This window comes from Rhineura floridana, chromosome 2 (assembly GCF_030035675.1).
Source record: "Rhineura floridana isolate rRhiFlo1 chromosome 2, rRhiFlo1.hap2, whole genome shotgun sequence".
Lineage (NCBI taxonomy): Eukaryota > Metazoa > Chordata > Lepidosauria > Squamata > Rhineuridae > Rhineura > Rhineura floridana.
In genome coordinates, this window is record NC_084481.1 from 31,387,934 (window position 1) to 31,406,891 (window position 18,958).

General features: G+C 39.8%; 2 protein-coding genes across 12 annotated transcripts in view; one reads left to right on the forward strand and one right to left on the reverse strand.

The window, feature by feature from the left end:
- Window positions 1-6,101: 6,101 nt before the first annotated feature.
- LOC133376329 (NADH-ubiquinone oxidoreductase chain 4-like) lies at window positions 6,102-14,397 on the forward strand. Its single transcript, XM_061608234.1, is given in 3 exon segments — window positions 6,102-6,124; window positions 13,738-14,237; window positions 14,240-14,397. Coding segments are annotated over 2 exon segments (606 nt in total). The 5' UTR covers window positions 6,102-6,124; window positions 13,738-13,789.
- A 1,513-nt stretch (window positions 14,398-15,910) lies between these two features.
- GULP1 (GULP PTB domain containing engulfment adaptor 1) overlaps window positions 15,911-18,958 on the reverse strand; it is a 334,104-nt gene continuing 331,056 nt past the window's right edge. For 10 of the 11 annotated variants that reach the window (XM_061608241.1, XM_061608236.1, XM_061608244.1 and 7 more), the window contains one exon: window positions 15,911-18,832. In XM_061608241.1, coding sequence (XP_061464225.1) covers window positions 18,761-18,832 — 72 coding nt within the window. In that variant the 3' untranslated portion in view covers window positions 15,911-18,760. The remainder of the gene's footprint in view (window positions 18,833-18,958) is intronic. The other variant, XM_061608246.1, reaches the window with a different exon arrangement.

Genomic DNA, 18,958 nt, shown 5'->3' on the forward strand with positions numbered 1-18,958 from the left:
AATTAGAGGGCATATAGGTTTTCCTTGAAATTTCTCCACCTTTAATAAAGTAAGTGGCACAATGTTGTTTTTTTAATGACCGCATTGTTATAATGCTTTCTCTTGTGCTCTAGAAGCCTGTAATAATTCAGAGAGTGGTTTCTGTAGGAACCTTTTTAATTCTAGAGGACCCCAAGAATATATGAGAAATTACTCCTGTCAGACAACGTTAAGTTTATGAAACTCAATACCACTTCTTCAAAGCCCTTAGGACAACTTTGCAGGATATAGTACGAAATGTTTATGGTATGTCTTTAGGAACCTCCTAAAGTTATCTGAGGCTAGAAAGCCACTTTTTTGCATTCCTAAACATTCTTTGTGAGCTGGTGGTAGCTTCCCCACTTGACTGCCCCAGAAGTCAAAACATCATAGGAAATAATTTCTTTGAAAGCTTCCTTTCCCTTCTGGCTCCATTTAATCGTTTCCACATAAAGCAACAGCTAAACAGGATGAACAATCAAGTGCCAAACACCCACAAGCCATGACATTTCTATAGGGAGGGAGGATTGCAAACCACAGCTGGAATCCTAAGTCCCATAAATGAGGTGAGTCCAGCTTTTCAACAGCAAGTGAAAAGCTTCTGATATCCGCTCCTCCTGCAAACATTAATCCTGTCAAAACTATAACCAGGTACACTTTTTAATATTGCAGATTTATTTACATTTTTATCTCAACCTTTCCAGGGAATCTGTGGCCCTCCAGATGTTGCTGGACCACACCTGCATTATCTCTGACTGTTGGCTGTATGGGCTGGAGCAGATGAGAATTGGGTGTTCAACCCCATCTGAAATGCCACACATCCCCATATCTGCTCTAAGATGCTCAAAACTGCCTGCATGCTTCTCCCCTTGCATCCTCACCATAACCTTATAAGGTAGTAACTTACTCACCCAGGTTAGCCCAGGAAGTTTCATGGCTGAGCAGGAATCAAAAGCTTTTGTGCTGGTCAGAGACTGCAGGTATTGCTTAGTTTTCTGTGAGTTGTTGCTTCTTTATCTTGTGTTGAGGGTAATTTTGACGGAAACATGGAGGTTCTTGCTTCAGCAAAACATCTTAAGAATTTCCAAGGAAGCTAAAAGAGTTTGGGGAAGACTCCTCAAAGGAAGATGTGATTTGTTGTTATGTGCCTTCAAGTCGATTACGACTTATGGCGACCCTATGAATCAGCGACCTCCAATAGCATCTGTTATAAACCACTCTGTCCAGATAGTGTAAGTTCAGGCCTGTGGCTTCCTTTATGGAATCAATCCATCTCTTGTTTGGCCTTCCTCTTTTTCTACTCCCTTCTGGTTTTCCCAGCATTATTGTCTTTTCTAGTGAATCATGTCTTCTCATGATGTGTCCAAAGTATGATAATCTCAGTTTCATCATTTTAGCTTCTAATAATAGTTATGGTTCAATTTGTTCTAACACCCAACTATTTGTCTTTTTTGTGGACCATGGTATCTGCAAAGCTATGTTTCAACACATTTCAAAGGAGTTGATTTTTCTGTTACCTACTTTTTTCATTGTCCAACTTTCACATCCATACATAGAGATCGGTAATACTATGGTCTGAATGATCCTGACTTTAGTGTTCAGTGATACATCTTTGCATTTGAGGACCTTCTCTAGTTCCCTCATAGCTGCCCTCCCCAGTCCCAGCCGCCTTCTAATTTCTTGACCATTGTCTCCATTTTGGTTAATTACTGTGCCGAGGTATAATCCTTGACAAGTTCAATGTCCTCGTTGTCAACTGTAAAGTTACATAAATCTTCTGTTGTCATTACTTTAGTCTTTTTGACACTCAGCTGTAGTTCTGCTTTTGTGCTTTCCTTTTGAACTTTCATCAGCATTCGTTTCAAATCATTACTGGTTTCTGCTAGTAGTATGGTATCATTTGCATGTCTTAAATTACTGATATTTCTCCCTCCAATTTTCACACTTCCTTCATCTTGGTCCAATCCTGCTTTCCGTATGATATGTTCTGCATATAAACAAATAGGATGATAAAATACACCCCTGTCTCACACCCTTTCCAATGGGGAACCAATCGGTTTCTCTATATTCTGTCCTTACAGTAGCCTCCTGTCCAGTGTATAGGTTGTGCATCAGGACAATCAGATGCTGTGGAACCCCATTTCTTTTAAAGAATTCCATAGTTTTTCATGATCTACACAATCAAAGGCTTTGCTGTAATCTATAAGAACATAAGAACATAAGAAGAGCCTGCTAGATCAGGCCAGTGGCCCATCTAGTCCAGCATCCTGTTCTCACAGTGGCCAACCAGGTGCCTGGGGGAAGCCCGCAAGCAGGACCCGAGTGCAAGAACACTCTCCCCTCCTGAGGCTTCCGGCAACTGGTTTTCAGAAGCATGCTGCCTCTGACTAGGGTGGCAGAGCACAGCCATCACGGCTAGTAGCCATTGATAGCCCTGTCCTCCATGAATTTGTCTAATCTTCTTTTAAAGCCGTCCAAGCTGGTGGCCATCACTGCATCTTGTGGGAGCAAATTCCATAGTTTAACTATGCGCTATAAAGCACGGAGTGATTTTCTTCTGAAATTCCTTGGTCTGTTCCATTATCCAACGTATGTTTGTAATATGATCTCTGGTACCTCTTCCTTTTCTAAATCCAGCTTGGACATCTGGCATTTCTCACTCCATATATGGCAAGGGCCTTTGTTGTAGAATCTTGAGCATTACTTTACTTGCATGGGAATTTAGGCAATAGTTCGATAATTACTGCATTCCCTGGGATCCCCTTTCTTTGGAATTGGGTGTATATTGAACGCTTCCAGTCTGTGGACCATTGTTTAGTTTTCCATATTGGAAGACAATTTTTTGTCAACATTTGGACAGATTCTGTCTCAGTAACTTGTAGCAACTCCATTGGTATGCCATCTGTTCCCGGTGATTTGTTTCTTCCAAACATTTTAAGAGCAGTTTTCACCTCACATTCTAAAATTTCTGGTTCTTCATCATACAATTCCTCTGTGAATGAATCTGTCATCCTTGCATCTCTTTTATATAGTTATTCATTGCATTGCTTCCATCTTCCTTTTATTTCATCTCAGTGAGCCAGTGTGTTCCCCTGTTGATTATTCAACATCCCTACTCTTTGTTTAAATTTCCCTTTCATTTCTAATTTCTCCCCCATCTGACCTGGGGGTCTCATCTTCCAGTACTATCTTGTGTTGCATTTTGGACACTCTGTTCATAGGGTTTTCGTGGTAATATATATTCAGAGGTGGTTTATTATTGCCTTCCTCCGAGTCTCGATGCATCGTAGTCTGGTGTCTCATTCTGCCTTGGGTGACTCTGCTATGAGTCTAGCCTCTTGGTGTAGACTCCTGAAGGCATTGCTCTCAGTTTCTTCAACACTGTCAAACCCCCTCACCATGTTAAGGTGTGCATCCTAGAGGAGGGGAAGATGTGTACACACATTTTTAGGTTGCTTTTGCCAAAAGCAACATTCAAGATCAATTGGAGAGTCCTGCACAGTCACGTGTTAGGAAGCTGAAACAATGCAATAAGGATTTAGTCAAGTGAAGGTGCTACAGATATCCCTAGTTAACTTTCTTGGGGGTGGTTAATTTGCCCTAGGCTTCCTCTGATTTTTTAAAAAAGTCTTTGAATTTCACTGCATTTTCAAAATGTCAGATACTAAGGACAAGACAGCACACTAAGCAACAGTGGCATGTGGAGTATTTTCCTCATTGGAAAATACTAGTGGTTGAGACATTTCTTTCCATTCTTATTCTCATCATTTTAATGATTCTGTACCCTACAGCTCACCAATATGGGGCCCAGGAACACCAGTATGCCCACCAGTACCTCCTATAGCACCCCTGGAATATCCCCTCAAAACTCCAGAGCACACAAGAGACTTTTGCTCTTCCTGCTAAGTTCCTGTTTGCACAAGATCACTCTCTTCTATATTGAACATTCCCCTTTAAACATACCCATATTTCATTGGATGCCAGGACTGGATAAATTATTTTGTTTATGTTTGTCACCATGGGCTCTTTCAGGGGAAAGGATGGGATATAAATTTAATACATTTATTTCATCTATTCTGAACAGAAATGAGCAAAAACCTTCTCTTCATGAGCGAGTGCAGTAGTGGTTGATGGACGTGCCTTTGCCTTCCGCTGATGGGCACCTGATAGGGGCCATGCCCACACCACTTTGCAGTCCTGTATCTTTTTCTGCAATTTTAGATGTGGCAGGTGTTATGCCATGGCTTATGGCAGCCATCTTTTGTTACGCCATTCCCCATGGCAGCCATCTTGTGAATAGGACTCATGACACTTTCTCAAAATTCCAAATGTGCTTAGCCCTGCTCTACCCCCATTTTATCTGTCGTTTCACCTTCCTGTCAATTCCAGTTGGTGGCATTAAAACAAATCCTTGTTCTAGTGGTAGAGCGTCTGTTTGCACAAGGAAAAATCCTTGTGCTGACTGATTGTTCGTCTTAGTGCTATGTTGAATACAACCCAGTGACTTTCCCCTTTATGGGAGAATCCTCTGACCACTCTACTATAGACCAATAAACTATTTTGCCTGAACACCCAATGGTTAAAAACGGCAATGGTGGCAGGCATACAGAAGGCCTGTCCTCTAACATTGCCACCCTGGGCTCCTTCTGGGAGGAAGGACAGGATACAAATTTAATCAATCAATCAATCAAATAACATCCCTGTGTGCATTGGCCCTGCTAGATATATGAAAGGCTGGGGGGGGGGGAAATGAAAAAAGTAGTAAAAGAGTATTCCCCCCATTTTACCATTTTTTCCAGTCCCAATTTTTTTTTTAACAAAACCCAGAAAATTTGACACACCCCAAATTTTTCTTTTCAAGTTTTCTGGCTTTTTTCTGGGCCTTCACATCTGTAGCTCTGCCCACTCAGTCCCCGCCCTTCTTGCACTGAGCAGTCAAGGCCTGAAGGGGTATTTGCTTGAACACCAATATAGCCCTCCACATGATGAAGACCCTGCTTTATCAGGATCTCCAATAGCATGGCATGTTCTACTGGCATTCAGCAAAAAAACACTAAAAGCACTCTAAAAGCACTCTAAAAGCACTCTAAAACCTCTCAAAAACAGAAGACTTGAAAACAAATTTAAACAGCACACCTTTAAAAACATTAAAACAAAACATCTTTAAAAAAAAACAACTTCAAAAAGTCTTCAAAAGCAATTCCAGCACAGACGCAGACTGGGATAAGGTCCCTACTTAAAAGGTTTGCTGAAAGAGGAAGAGAAGATGCGCAGAGCTTGGAAAAGTTACTTTTTTGAACTACAACTCCCATCAGCCCAATCCAGTGGCCATGCTGGCTGGGGCTGATGGGAGTTGTAGTTCAAAAAAGTAACTTTTCCAAGCTCTGGCTGGTATCTGCAGAACGCCCTCACCTGCAGAGCACAGTGACTGACTGGGTATATATATATACTAATAGCACACTAATTTATCTGAGTGCTGCTCCTTTTGTAGCCAAAATGGCATCACCCATGAACAAGCTGGAGGCATCATCATATTCAAGGAAAACCCAAGGTTTGCAGAGGTACAAAAACATGAGGGGGTGGGTAGGCTAATTAGACAATCCCCACTCTAAACAGCCCAATGAGGACACAGCAGGGAAATTGGAAGAGAAAAATGGAAGGAGTATCCTGGAAGGAGTCATGACTGATAGTCTGGAACACTGACCAGGATTACTATGCATTGTAACATTTTGTTGCAGACCTCACATCTTAAAACATCATCACCCTTAAAAGGACTGAAATACTCCCCCAATTTTCACTTTGATATTTCTGTCATGTGGCAGAACAGCAGAGACAAAGTTTGGGAATTTGGAAGACTTTCCTGCTTAAATAAGCTAACCGATGGGGTTAGAGGATTGGTGTAGCCCAATGTGAGATCTTGCCTTAATCATAAACTCACTAGGTAGCCTTAGGCAAGTCACAATTCTCTTAACTCAGGAATCCAATGGGCATCACAGTACCCACAGCAACCCTCCCCTTTTGGTGCCTGTTAAAACCCCATCATTCCCATTATTTTAAAAACTGAGGTTTTTCAAGCTTTGAAAAGATTATTTGGTTGGGGTGTGGTCTGCTTTTTTGGTCTCTGTTTTGTTTTTTGGGGTGGTAATTCTGAGCAGCATGTTTTTCTCCTGTGAAATGGGTATTTTGTGGTGCCCATGGCAGCTTCTTAAACTTCCAAACATGCTTCTGTGGCAAAAAAGATTGGGATCCCTATTTTAGTTTCAGAGCCGACCCTCTTCTGTACACTTGCAATATTGATAACTAGATATTGTGGGTCTCCTGTTGCAAGGGTTACTGATAAAAAGCGTATGTAATTTGAAAACTACAAATGTCCAAAAGTATTAGATTCAAAGTTGCTGATGGCATGTTAGGACAACCCAAGTGTTTCAGAGTTCTTTGCAACTTTATGGAAATAATGGCATCTACAAAGTTCAGAATCTCTAAAGTTATCATTAGCCCAGTGACAGCAGTTGCAAAGAAACTCCTCCAGATGTTTTGGACTACAAATCCCATCAATTCCAGCCTGTTCAGTCATGCTGGCTGGGGCTGATGGGAGTTGTAGTCCAAAATATCTGTAGAGTACCTGCTTTGAGCCCACTTTAGGATGCACACCTTAACATGGTGAGGGGATCTGAGAGTGTTGAAGAAGCTGAGAGCAATGTCGTCAGGAGCCTAGACCAAGAGACTAGACTCCCAGCAGGGGCACCCAAGGCGGAATGGTCAAAGCTGAGACACCAGACTAAGATGCATCCAAACTCAGAGGAAGGCAATGGTAAACCACCTCTGAATACTTCTTACCACAAAAACCCTATGAACAGAGTATCCAAAATGCAACACGAGATAGTGCTGGAAGATGACACCCCCCAGGACAGAAGGCACTCACCGAGCTACTGGGGAAGAACAAAGGACAAGTACGAGTAGCGCTGTGACTAATTACGCAGCTGGGTCAAAGCCGAAAGGAAGCCCAGAGGCTGATGCCCGCAGATGCGAAAGGAGAGTCCGGAGTTGTATGAAGCACACAATAGGAACATGGAATGTGAGAAGCATGAACCAGGGAAAGCTAGAAATTGTCAAGCAAGAAAAGGAACGTATCAACATTACAATACTTGGCGTGAGTGAATTAAAATGGACGCGAATGGGATATTTTCAATCAAGCAACTGAAATGAGGAAATGAGAAATTAAGAAGAAATGGGGTTGCTTTAATAGTTAGAAGTGAAGTAGCAAAAGCAATTAGGAGCTACAATGCAAGGTCTGAGTGAGTTAAATCAATGAGATTAAATGGGAAACCTATTAACATAACCAGCATCCAAGTTTATGCTCCAACGTCAAACACAGAAGAAGAAGAATTGAAGGGATTTTATGCAGAAGTACAGGAAGAAATTGATCATACACCAAAACAAGATATGATGATAATCATGGGGGATTGGAATGCAAAAGTAGGGAACAGAGTAGAACTAGGAATTGTGGGGAAATGGAGCCTAGTAGACAGAAATGAAGCAGGAGAAAGACTTATTGAATTCTGTGAAGCCAATCATTTGTTTCTTACAAACACATTTTTTGAGCAACCGAAAAGACGAATGTACATGTGGACATCACCAGATGGTCAATATAGGAATCAAATTGATTATATAATTGGTAGCAGAAGATGGAGAAGTTCCATACTTTCTGCAAAAACAAGACCAGAAGCAAACTGCGGTACAGATCATGAACTGGTAGTATCGAAAATCAGAGTAAAGCTAAAGAAGAAGAACAAAGCAATCGTAATGCCAAAATACAATTTAAATAACATCCCAGAAGAATATAAAGATCAAATACGGAACAGATTTGAGGCTTTAAACTTAGTTGACAGAGAACCAGAAGAACTATGGAGTAAAGTCAGAGACATGATCAGGGAAGAATGCAAAAAGACAATGCCTCTAGTTAAAAAGACAGAAAGACCTCAATGGATGACTGAAGAAACTCTTAAAATGGTTAAAGAGAGAGGAAAGCAAAAGGAGATAGAAACATGGTCAGAACCCTAAATGCAACAAAACAGCGACTAGTACTATTACAATAGTTATTGTATAGAAATAGAAGAGGACAACAAAAAGGGAAGAACAAGAGCCCTATTCCAAAAGATTAGAGAAATGAAAGGAAAATTTAAACTAAGAGTAAGGATGTTGAATAATCAACAGGGAAACACACTGGCTGACCGAGATGAAATAAAAGGAAGATAGAAGCAATACACTGAAGAACTCTATAAAGAGATGCCAGGATGACAGATTCATTCACAGCGGAGCCATATGATGAAGAACCAGAAATTTTAGAATGTGAGGTAAAAGCTGCTCTTAAAATACTTGGAAGAAACAAATCACCAGGAGCAGATGGCATACCAATAGAGTTGTTACAAGCTACTGAGACGGAATCTGTCCAAATTTTGATAAAAAATTGTCAAGAAATATGGAAAACTAAACAATGGTCCACAGACTGGAAAAGTTCAATATACATCCCAATTCCAAAGAAAGGGAATCCCAGGGAATGTAGTAATTATCGAACTATTGCCTTAATGTCCCATGCAAGTAAAGTAATGCTCAAGATTCTACAACAAAGGCTCTTACCATATATGGAGTGAGAAATGCCAGACGTCCAAGCTGGCTTTAGAAAAGGAAGAGGTACCAGAGATCATATTACAAACATACGTTGGATAATGGAATGGACCAAGGAATTTCAGAAGAAAATCACCCTGTGCTTTATAGATTACAGCAAAGCCTTTGACTGTGTAGATCAACTATGGAATGCTTTAAAAGAAATGGGGTTTCCACAGCATCTGATTGTCCTGATGCGCAACTTATACTCTTGACAAGAGGCTACTGTAAGGACAGAATATGGAGAAACCGATTGGTTCCCAATTGGAAAGGGTGTAAGACAGGGGTGTATTTTATCACCCTATTTGTTTAATCTGTATGCAGAAGATATACGGAAAGCAGGATTGCACCAAGATGAAGGAAATGTGAAAATTGGAGGGAGAAATATCAATAATTTAAGATATGCAGACGATACCATACTATTAGCAGAAACCAGTAATGGTTTGAAAATAATGCTGATGAAAGTTCAAGAGGAAAGCACAAAAGCAGGACTACAGCTGAATGTCAAGAAGACTAAACTAATGACAACAGAAGATTTATGTAACTTTAAAGTTGGCAATAAGGGCATTGAACTCGTCAAGGATTATCAATACCTTGGCACAGTCATTAACCAAACTGAAGACAATAGTCAAGAAATCAGAATAAGGCTAGGACTGGGGAGGGCAGCTATGAGAGAACTAGAAAAGGTCCTCAAATGCAAAGATGTATCACTGAACACTAAAGTCAGGATCATTCAGACCATGGTATTACCGATCTCTATGTATGGATGTGAAAGTTGGACAGTGAAAAAAGTAGGTAACAGAAAAATCAACTCATTTGAAATGTGGTGTTGAAAGAGAGCTTTGCAGATACCATGGTTCACAAAAAAGGCAAATAGTTGGGTGTTAGAACAAATTAAGCCATAACTATCATTAGAAGCTAAAATGATGAAATTGAGATTATCATACTTTGGACACATAATGAGAAGACATGATTCACTAGAAAAGAGAATAATGCTGGGGAAAACAGAAAGGAGTAGAAAAAGAGGAAGACCAAACAAGAGATGGATTGATTCCATAAAGGAAGCCACAGATCTGAACTTACAAAATCTGAACAGGGTGGTTCATGACAGATGCTCTTGGAGGTCACTGATTCATAGGGTCACCATAAGTCGTAATCGACATGAAGGCACATAACAACAGCAACAACAACCTGCTTAGGGAAAGCTGCTGTAATTCAATGACTGAACCAGTTACACAATTAACTGGCTATGCTGCTGACGCAATGACATGTGAGGGAAGTGTCTGGGCAATGTGTGTTCTTTTGGCCATGTAGAACAGCCCAAGGATCATTGTGCCATCACAATGCAAAAGCACAACTGAGGCTAAGTTTCATCATAGCTGGCAGCCCATACCATCATTTTGAGAGGTAACCACTATGCGTTTAACACACTACACTTTGTACTTTGGGTAAACCTTAAAATATAGATATGGGTACAGAAAATTGACTAGATTCAAGGATGGTGGTAGGGAACTTGTGAGTTTTAATTTTAAACCCAGAAGCCCTTGCATTTTGTTTTCAAATACATTTTTCCTCAGTAATGATGCTTTACCTTGAGAATGTGTGCATGATGAGTGAACATACCCTTATATTGGAAATTTTAACTTGGCAAATATATAGAAGACAATGCTCACGTTGTTAGACATCCCAAAATGCCAACCAACCCTTTCCTTGCATTTCTGGGGTTTGGGGAAATAGGTAAAGAGAAAGATGAATGAATTTCACCTACTCTGTTCCTTTATTGCTCCTCTGGTTCATACGTACAGATCACTTTTCTTTGCATTTTACTTTCCCTGAAGTCTTCTTTATCTAGGTGATTGTCTAAAGTTAATTCAGGAATTGGAGCATGTAGAGTTCCTTCAGTTCTTTTGCACTTCTTTTTGTCCTCTCCCCCCCATTACCAATGCGCTGAAAAACACTAGAAACAGGTGTTGCATTTGTACATCTGATTGCATCAAAATGTCTGTGTGTGTTTGTGCATTATTTTACCAATGTACATGTGAGCTCCTAAACATTTCTATAAAATCACACAAAAATATTGGTTCAGTGTTGCATATGAAGGCATAAAAGTCTTTCTTTGTAGAGTTTTATTCAATGTGCATGTGCAAATATGGTAATTTAAGATGATGGCAGGAAAAGATACAAATGCTTAGCATCCTCTACTCACAAGCTTAGCATCCTCTACTCAATTGGAAATAAGCAGTACAATAGAGGTGTCCTGATATACTGAATCCATTTTAGGAAACAAGCCCAGGGAAATCAGAACTGCGAACTCTGGGAACCTATTGCACTCCTGGGCTCCTTTGGGTAGAAGGGAACAACCACCACGACAACCACCACCACCACCACGACAATCACCACCACCACCACCACCACTACAACCGTAACAACAACAACCACAACAACTATAACCACCACCACCACCACAAAACAGGACCAGAATTTCAAAATACACAATACACAATTTAGGATCCATAATGAATGAGCACTCCTGCTGTGCAGCCTCCATTTATCTCAAAGTAGCACAAAGCAGGTACAGGCCCTCTGTGTGTGGTAAAAGTGGTGAATATAAACAAGAACATAAGAACAGCCTGCTAGATCAGGCCAGTGGCCCATCTAGTCCAGCATCATGTTCTCACAGTAGCCAACCAGATGCCTCAATGGGAAGCCCACAAACAGGACAAGAGCGCATGAGCATCCTCCCTTCTTGCAGCTTCCAGCAACTGGTTTTCAGAAGCATACTGCCTCTGACTATGATGGCAGAGATGACTCATCATGGCTAGTAGCCATTGAAAGCCTTATCTTCCCCGAACTTGCCTAATCTTCTTTTAAAGCCATCTAAGTTGGTGGCCATCACTGTCTCTTGCGGAAGTGAATTCCACAGTTTAATTATGTGCTGCATGAAGAAGTACTTTTGTTTGTTGTGAACCCTCCAAAATACAACTTTTCTCTATCCACTTTCCACACCATACATAATTTTATGCACTACTATCATGCCACCTCTGACTCACCTTTTCTCTAAACTAAAAGAGCTTCAAATGCTGCAGCCTTTCCTCATAGAGGAGTTGCTCCATCCCCTTGATCAGTCTGGTTGCCCTTTTCTGAACCTTTTCCAACTCTATAATAATATCCTTTTTGAGGTGAAGCAACACAGTATTCCAAATGCAGCCGCACCATAGGTTTATACATTATACTGGCAGTTTTATTTTCAATAACTTTCCTAATGACCCCTAGCATGGAATTTGCCTTTTTCAAAGCTGCTGCACACTGGGTCAACATCTTCATGACACTATCCACTATGACACCAAAGTCTCATCCCTAGTCAGTCACGGCCAGTTCAGACCCCATGAGCTTATATGTGAAATTAAGATTATTTGCTCCAATATGCATAACTTTACACTTGTTTACATTGAATTAAATTTGCCATTCTACTACCCATTCACTCAGTTTGGAGAGATCCTTTTGGAACTCTTCACTATCCCTTTTTGTTTCAACAACCCTGAACAATTTAGTATCATCAGCAAACTTGTCCACCTAGTGCTCACTCCTAACTCTAGGTCCAGTTTCAAGCTAACAAGTTGAAAAGGACAGGTCCCAAATACTGATCCTTGGGGGACTCCACTTTCTACAGCTCTCCACTGGTAGAATTGTCAATTTATTCCTACTCTCTGCTTCCTGTTACTTAACCAATTCCTGATCCACACCAGGAGCTCTCCTCTTTTTCCATGACTACTAAGCTTACTCAGAAGGAGTCTTTGGAGAGGTACCTTGTCAAAAGTTTTTTGAAAGTGTAAGTACACTATGTCCACTGAACCACTGAATCTATCTATATGCTTGTTGAATCTCTCAAATAATTTTAATAGGTCAGTGAGACAGGACTTTCCCTTGCAGCCTAAGCTTTCCCTCTATTAAGCCCAGAGGGTCATTTCTCGTCACCACTATTTACCTCAGTTCCTCAGACTGCCTTCCTGCAAATGTTAGTTCAGGTTCAGGGATCTTCCCTATATCCTCCACTGTGAAGACAGATGAAAAATATACATGTAGTTTCTCTACAACCTTCTTATCTTGCTTTAGCACACCTTTGACTCCCTTGTCATCCAAAGGTCCAACCTCCTCCTTAGACGGTCTCCTGCTTTGAATGTATTTAAATATTTTGTTGGTTTTTATGTTTTTAGCAATGTGCTCCTCAATCCTTTTTTTGTTTGCATCCCTTTTTGTCTTCTTTCATTTCTTTTCTCAGAGTTTGTGTTCCTTTTTATTTTCCTTATTTGGATAAGACTTCCATTTTTTGAAGGAAGCCTTCTTTCCTCTAATAGGTTCTTTGACTCTGCTCGTTAACCATGCTGGCACCCTCTTGGCCTTGGTGGTATCTTTTCTGATCTTTGGTATACACTCCAGCTGAGCTTCTATTATTGTGTTGTAACCAACTCCTAAGCATTTTGGAGTGATTTGACCCTGTGGACTTTAAAAGTTTTTTTTTTTAAAGAACAAATACCATTATTCGAAAACAAGGGCATGGACTAAAAATCTAGCAGAGTAAGCATAGTTCCTTGCTGAATCATTAAAATCCTGTTTTGAAATGAGATAGTAGAGAAGTTTTAGGTCCACCTCAGAAGAGCTACCTTTTCCTATGTTACATTATACACTTGTTTCCTAGGGTCCTATTGTTTTGAAATTTCTAGCCAACATGAAAATCTGCCTCCCAGGCAATGTATTTCATGAAGGAAATTGTAAAATTCAGATCCAAGCTTTAAAATATTTGAGCTGCACACACACTGAGCGCTGTTCAGCACCTCCTTCAAAAAGAGCGTGTGAGGGTATGCTAGAGCATTACCCTATGAGAGGTAAGTAGCTAGCACCCAAAAGAAATATGGTTCTCTCCATGTCTTTTGAGATACAAAAAGATGAAGGGCTGAACGTTCATTTGTGTCCCCTCTTTCATGCACCCTTTTTGGCTAGACTGGAGTATATTGTTTGCCAATGCTGATGTCACCTCCTCCACGTATAAATTCCATGGCAATTGACTCCAATCCTTAGCCAAACCCTCACAAAGCCCGTTTACCCAATCATGGCCTTAGCCCTATGGGGAACAATCATCGCCAGTGTCATCTGCCTATGACAAACAGACCTTAAAGCACTAATCGCTTATTCATCCATAGGCCACATGGGCCTAGTCATTGCTGCGACTCTTACCTTGTCTCCTTGGGGCCTATCAGGGGCTATCATTTTAATAATTGCACACGGCCTGACCTCCTCACTACTATTCAGCTTAGCAAACACAAACTACGAGTGCACACACACCCGAACATTGCTACTAACCCACGGCCTTCAAGCCACACTCCCACTAATAGCCCTCTGATGGCTGCTTGCAAACCTAGTCAATATAGCACTACCACCAACCCTCAATTTTAAAGGGGAAATTCTAATTATCTCAACCATATTTTCTTGGTCCCCTTACACCATCATACTAACAGCAGTCGCTTCCCTACTAACATCAATCTATTCCCTCTATGTATTTTAGCCACCCAACGTGGCCAACAAATACCCCACCTTAGCATTACCGAAGCCGCCTACACCCGAGAACACCTTCTACTAACACTTCACCTACTTCCGCTTGCCACATTGGCCATTAAACCCGAACTAATCCTCGGCCTATTCTACTGTAAGTATAGTTAACTAAAACATTGACGTGCCCCTTTCCATGGAGCCATTTTCTGCTCCTGAAAGGTGAGGGAGGATCTCAGCCATAGAATTTTAGTTTGCAATTCATTTTATGTGCCCAATATCTTGCTAGATATTGGATAGCAAGAATAACATAACTCCAGCAAAAGACTCCAGCAAAGCAGCAGTTAAACTTGTCAATATTGCCTGTTGGACATGTTATATATTATCTGAGATACGGATTTCTATCCTTTGCTTACTGGGGAACTTTTAACTGAACAGTTTCAGGTCCTCCATTTATGTTTGGATAAATAAATTAAAATGAACAAGCACAAGAAATGTTTATCATGCAAAAAGTGCACTGCGCTAGTTTTGTTGTGTGCAACCAATGTAGTTTAACTTTAACTGAACAAGATGGCAGTGAAGGAAATAAGTCCCTGATCTTTTCATTGCCTGTATTTCCAACTTGGTTCCAAAATAAAATGTCATGCCTGACATTTATTATAGCCAGAGACATTTTATCAATCTGAGATCTTATTGATGTCTATTATTCCAGTGATTCATACAGTCTGAACCTTAATCTGTTGAAGGGAGCACTTATGATGTTTCTCATCTACCTCTACACACAGCCTGCAGATTTGTATACAATCAGTATGTGGAAGAAAGCTAATCAAGCATCTTGTTTGCAACAGAACTCCTTTTGTGATAATTCCTTGTGTGCTTCAAAAAGGTCACATTTAAGGGTTAGATTTTTTTAAAATGTAATTTTAATGACAGGATGCTCCAAAATATATCACCACCTCTTTCAGCCTAACCTTTTCTAAAGTAATTCTTCCCCCCCCCCTCTGAATACAGGCACTTTTTTGGGCTTTGCTCTGAAAACAGAAATCCCATAGACAAGTGTGTACACTACGGAATTCTGAAAACCAACTTTTAAAAATAACCTCCGCAATTAAAAAAAGGTAGAATCTCATTTAGCACACGTGGTCTCCATTGGGTTTGCAGAATCCAACCTGCAGCTTTGGGTGCAAGAATGAACACTGTAGCATTTTTATTTCCTCGGGAATTAAAACCAAAAGCAGCAGTAGATTCCTGTGCACTGATCCTCTTCTGGTTAAACCTATAGCTCTCTCTCTGAATCCTGCATTTGGCTGACATCCAGGGCTGCTTTGATTATGACTTGGCAACAGTGATCAGTTGCCTCAGTAAATAACAGCAAATGTACAGGGCAATATACCTCTGGAGTGGGGTAAATATTCTTACACTTACTGAAATAAATGGTCATTGGACACTCAAATCCCCCATACACTACAAGAGTGGGCAGCATTTTTTCATGCATCCACCTTAGTCCAATATTACAATGAACACAGGTATCTAGAGTAGGATAATGATCCCAACACCACAGTTTCTCTGATTTAGTATTTACCATTTTCTTCCCATTGAGTATTTGTATTAAAGAAAAGTTCTACAAGGCAAAATTATTTAAAACATTTATTTGAAGCAAAATTAAACAAACAGTTATTACATAGAAATACAAATTTCAACCAGAACACTAAACCTCATTAAAAATGTACTTTCTTACTGAATTAATTTAGGCGTTCTTGTACTGATTTGATCAGTTAGATCATATTTAACAATTTGCAGAATCGATTCCCATAAAAATTGGTAAAATAAGATTTCTTAAAATGTGCAAATATTTTCTGAGTGTTTTCTTACCATACATAGTAAATGAACCCTAAATATATGCTTATTACATAAAGCTTTTTAAAAAGTACAATAAAAATACTATTTGTTTAAAAAAGCCATTAATATGGCTACTAAACAACCTCATTGTACAAATTGCAAAATACTATATGACAAAATTATAGACTTCTTTCTATGAAACATAGCCTACTCTACTCATTACTGATTTCATATATATATACCTATATTGACAGGCACATAGACCAGGATCCAAAGGACCATTTGTGGTGTTTTACATGTGCATTGGACGTTTCCAGCCCCCACCCTTCTCACTGAAGCTACTTGTACCCTCCCTCTTCACAAAGTTGCTTCTGAAAGTCAGAGTGCCCTCTGGAACGGCATTCAGTGCGATGTGAGGGTTTGTATCCAGAAGGGGGAGGGGGAATAACATTCGTCTCCATACCTGTACAGAAGCACTTTATGCATGCACACAGTTCTCTTTGGATTCTGTCCATAGATATAGATATACATTCAGGCCAATCAAATAATAAAGGAAGATTTAACACAATGCAAAACAGTTACGATTCAGTGGAGTTGCATACCTAAGCAGGTGCCTAACTTTAAGCAAGTGAAGAATCCTAGACTGTCCAGGCATCTGCTTAAGCATCTTCCATGGCTGGAACTAAGCTTCCAAAAGGTAATAATATTGCATAAATGCATTCTATTTTCTGTGTAAACCTCACAATATAAGGTCAAAAACTATATTTTTCAACTGAAGTACCAGAAAACTAGTTATTTTCCTTCTTAAAGATATAAGCAGTAAAATAATCTCTTACATTTCTTCTCTTATTTTTCCCATGCATCCTACCCCCTAAAAAAAACACCTTTAGTCTTTTCAGTGAAAGGATCCTTACAGAAAAGAAATTTCCCCTCCAAAATAACTGTTGTCTTTTATATATATATACAATGAAAAAAATTATGCCAACAAGGGAAACATGAAGTACCAATTTCATTGGTGAATGCAAGAAATGTGCAATCGAAATGTTCATTTATTGCTAGTTTGAAGGCTACTGAAAAAACATACACTGATGCTCAGCAACTGGTTCCTGTGCACAATTGCATTGACAAAAGGATTATCTGTCCCCACCATTGTTCTCTGGGTATTTGTTTTCAAATTATTGACCTGTAAATCACATTTACATTGCAAAATGAGATATATTTATTTATCAAGCTAATGATTCAAGCAGCTTTTATAGGATTCCCAGATGACCTCCCATCCTGGCAGCTTCCAGGACCAAAACCATCATCAGCAGAACTTCATCATGTGCCTTCAGACTACTTTCCAGGCTGCTCACACACTGAACGATAGAATCTTGAAGCCTCTGAAATCTATAGAAGGTTTTCACTTCAAAACATTCAGGTTCCTCTTTCAGCGAAAGCATGTATAAGGCAATCCGAGCTAGATTTTTCTATTGCACGTGGGAACTTAACGTGCACTACAAGCAGTGTTCTAAGCATATGCCCTTTTCATTTACCTTCACTAAAATCAATAGAATTTCCAAGTATCTGTGTTGTTTAGTGGGGTATTGGACCCCATCCTAAATATGGTTTTGTTCTGAGCACAGAGGAATGCTTGCGTGTATATGTAGATGTGAAAATAGACCATCACTTACCATGTGACTGCCAGGGAAGAGTGTAGCTTTTTGTGTAACAAACCCCAAATCCCTTTAGTAATGTGAAAATAAGTGATTAGCATACCTAATCAGAAGTCTTAAAGCAGGGGTGGGCAATCTGTTGCCCTACAGATGTTGCTGGTCTTCACCTCCCATCACCCCTAGCCATTGGTCACATTGACTGGGGCTGATGGCAATTCAAGTCTGGAGGGCTGTATGTTCCAGAGCCCTCTATTTAAAGTGTTCAAAATATTTTTTGTTTTAACGAAAAAAAGTATATGGATATTAGGTACAGTTACAGATTCAGGTTTTAACACATTAATCTAGGTAATGTCCACTCAACATAGTAAATGTACACAATCATCGTAATCCAATGATTCTGATGTGCACTAGGACTGCCTCCATCACATACTTTTATCTCGAGGTACATGTGCATGCAGAAAATCCATTCATTCACATGAAAGAGTCTATGTGAAGAGACAGAGAAAAGCGCACTGGACACTCAGCTTGAATCCTGGACAGTAGCAGGAATTTATGGACTGTTCACATGCATACACAGTGAATTTCAGTATCTCCGTGATTTTTGACAAAATTGCATGAGCATTCACCTACAGCTTTGGAATCAAGAAACTAACTGAGGGGATGTTATAGTGTTGCCATTTCCAATAAGAGTCCCAAAGGATATTTATTACCTGCCAACAAGAAGTGATATACGTGAATGGTTCAATGAACTTCCCACAGCACACAGTAAGTTGCCATTAGGTACAGAAGATGACTTCCAAAATAAGGAAGGCAAAGAAAGACAGCAGTGTGATTTCATTTTGGTTTTCATATACATGTGTGACTTTTTACATTTGTACAGGGTTAATACTGGAACCTATCTGGAGTATTACAGAAGCAACCTCACAAAAGTTAACAAGCTGAAAAATATTTTTGGCACATTAACAGTATTTGTAACACATTTCTAAACCTTTTTTTTATATAAAAGATGGTGATATCTTTTCATATTTCTGTTCCTGGCATCAGCACTTGCTGTCTAGAGGATCGAGACAAAATACTGTGCCTTCCAGAGTCAGTCCCATTTTGAACCCCTCCTGGAATAGAGAAAGAAAAAAACAAACAGGAAACAGTAAGAAAAAAGGTATCTTACAAACATGAATCCAGAAGTGCTCATTCTTGTCGCTATAGAAGTCACATTTTTTGAAAGCCTGGCAGTGTAA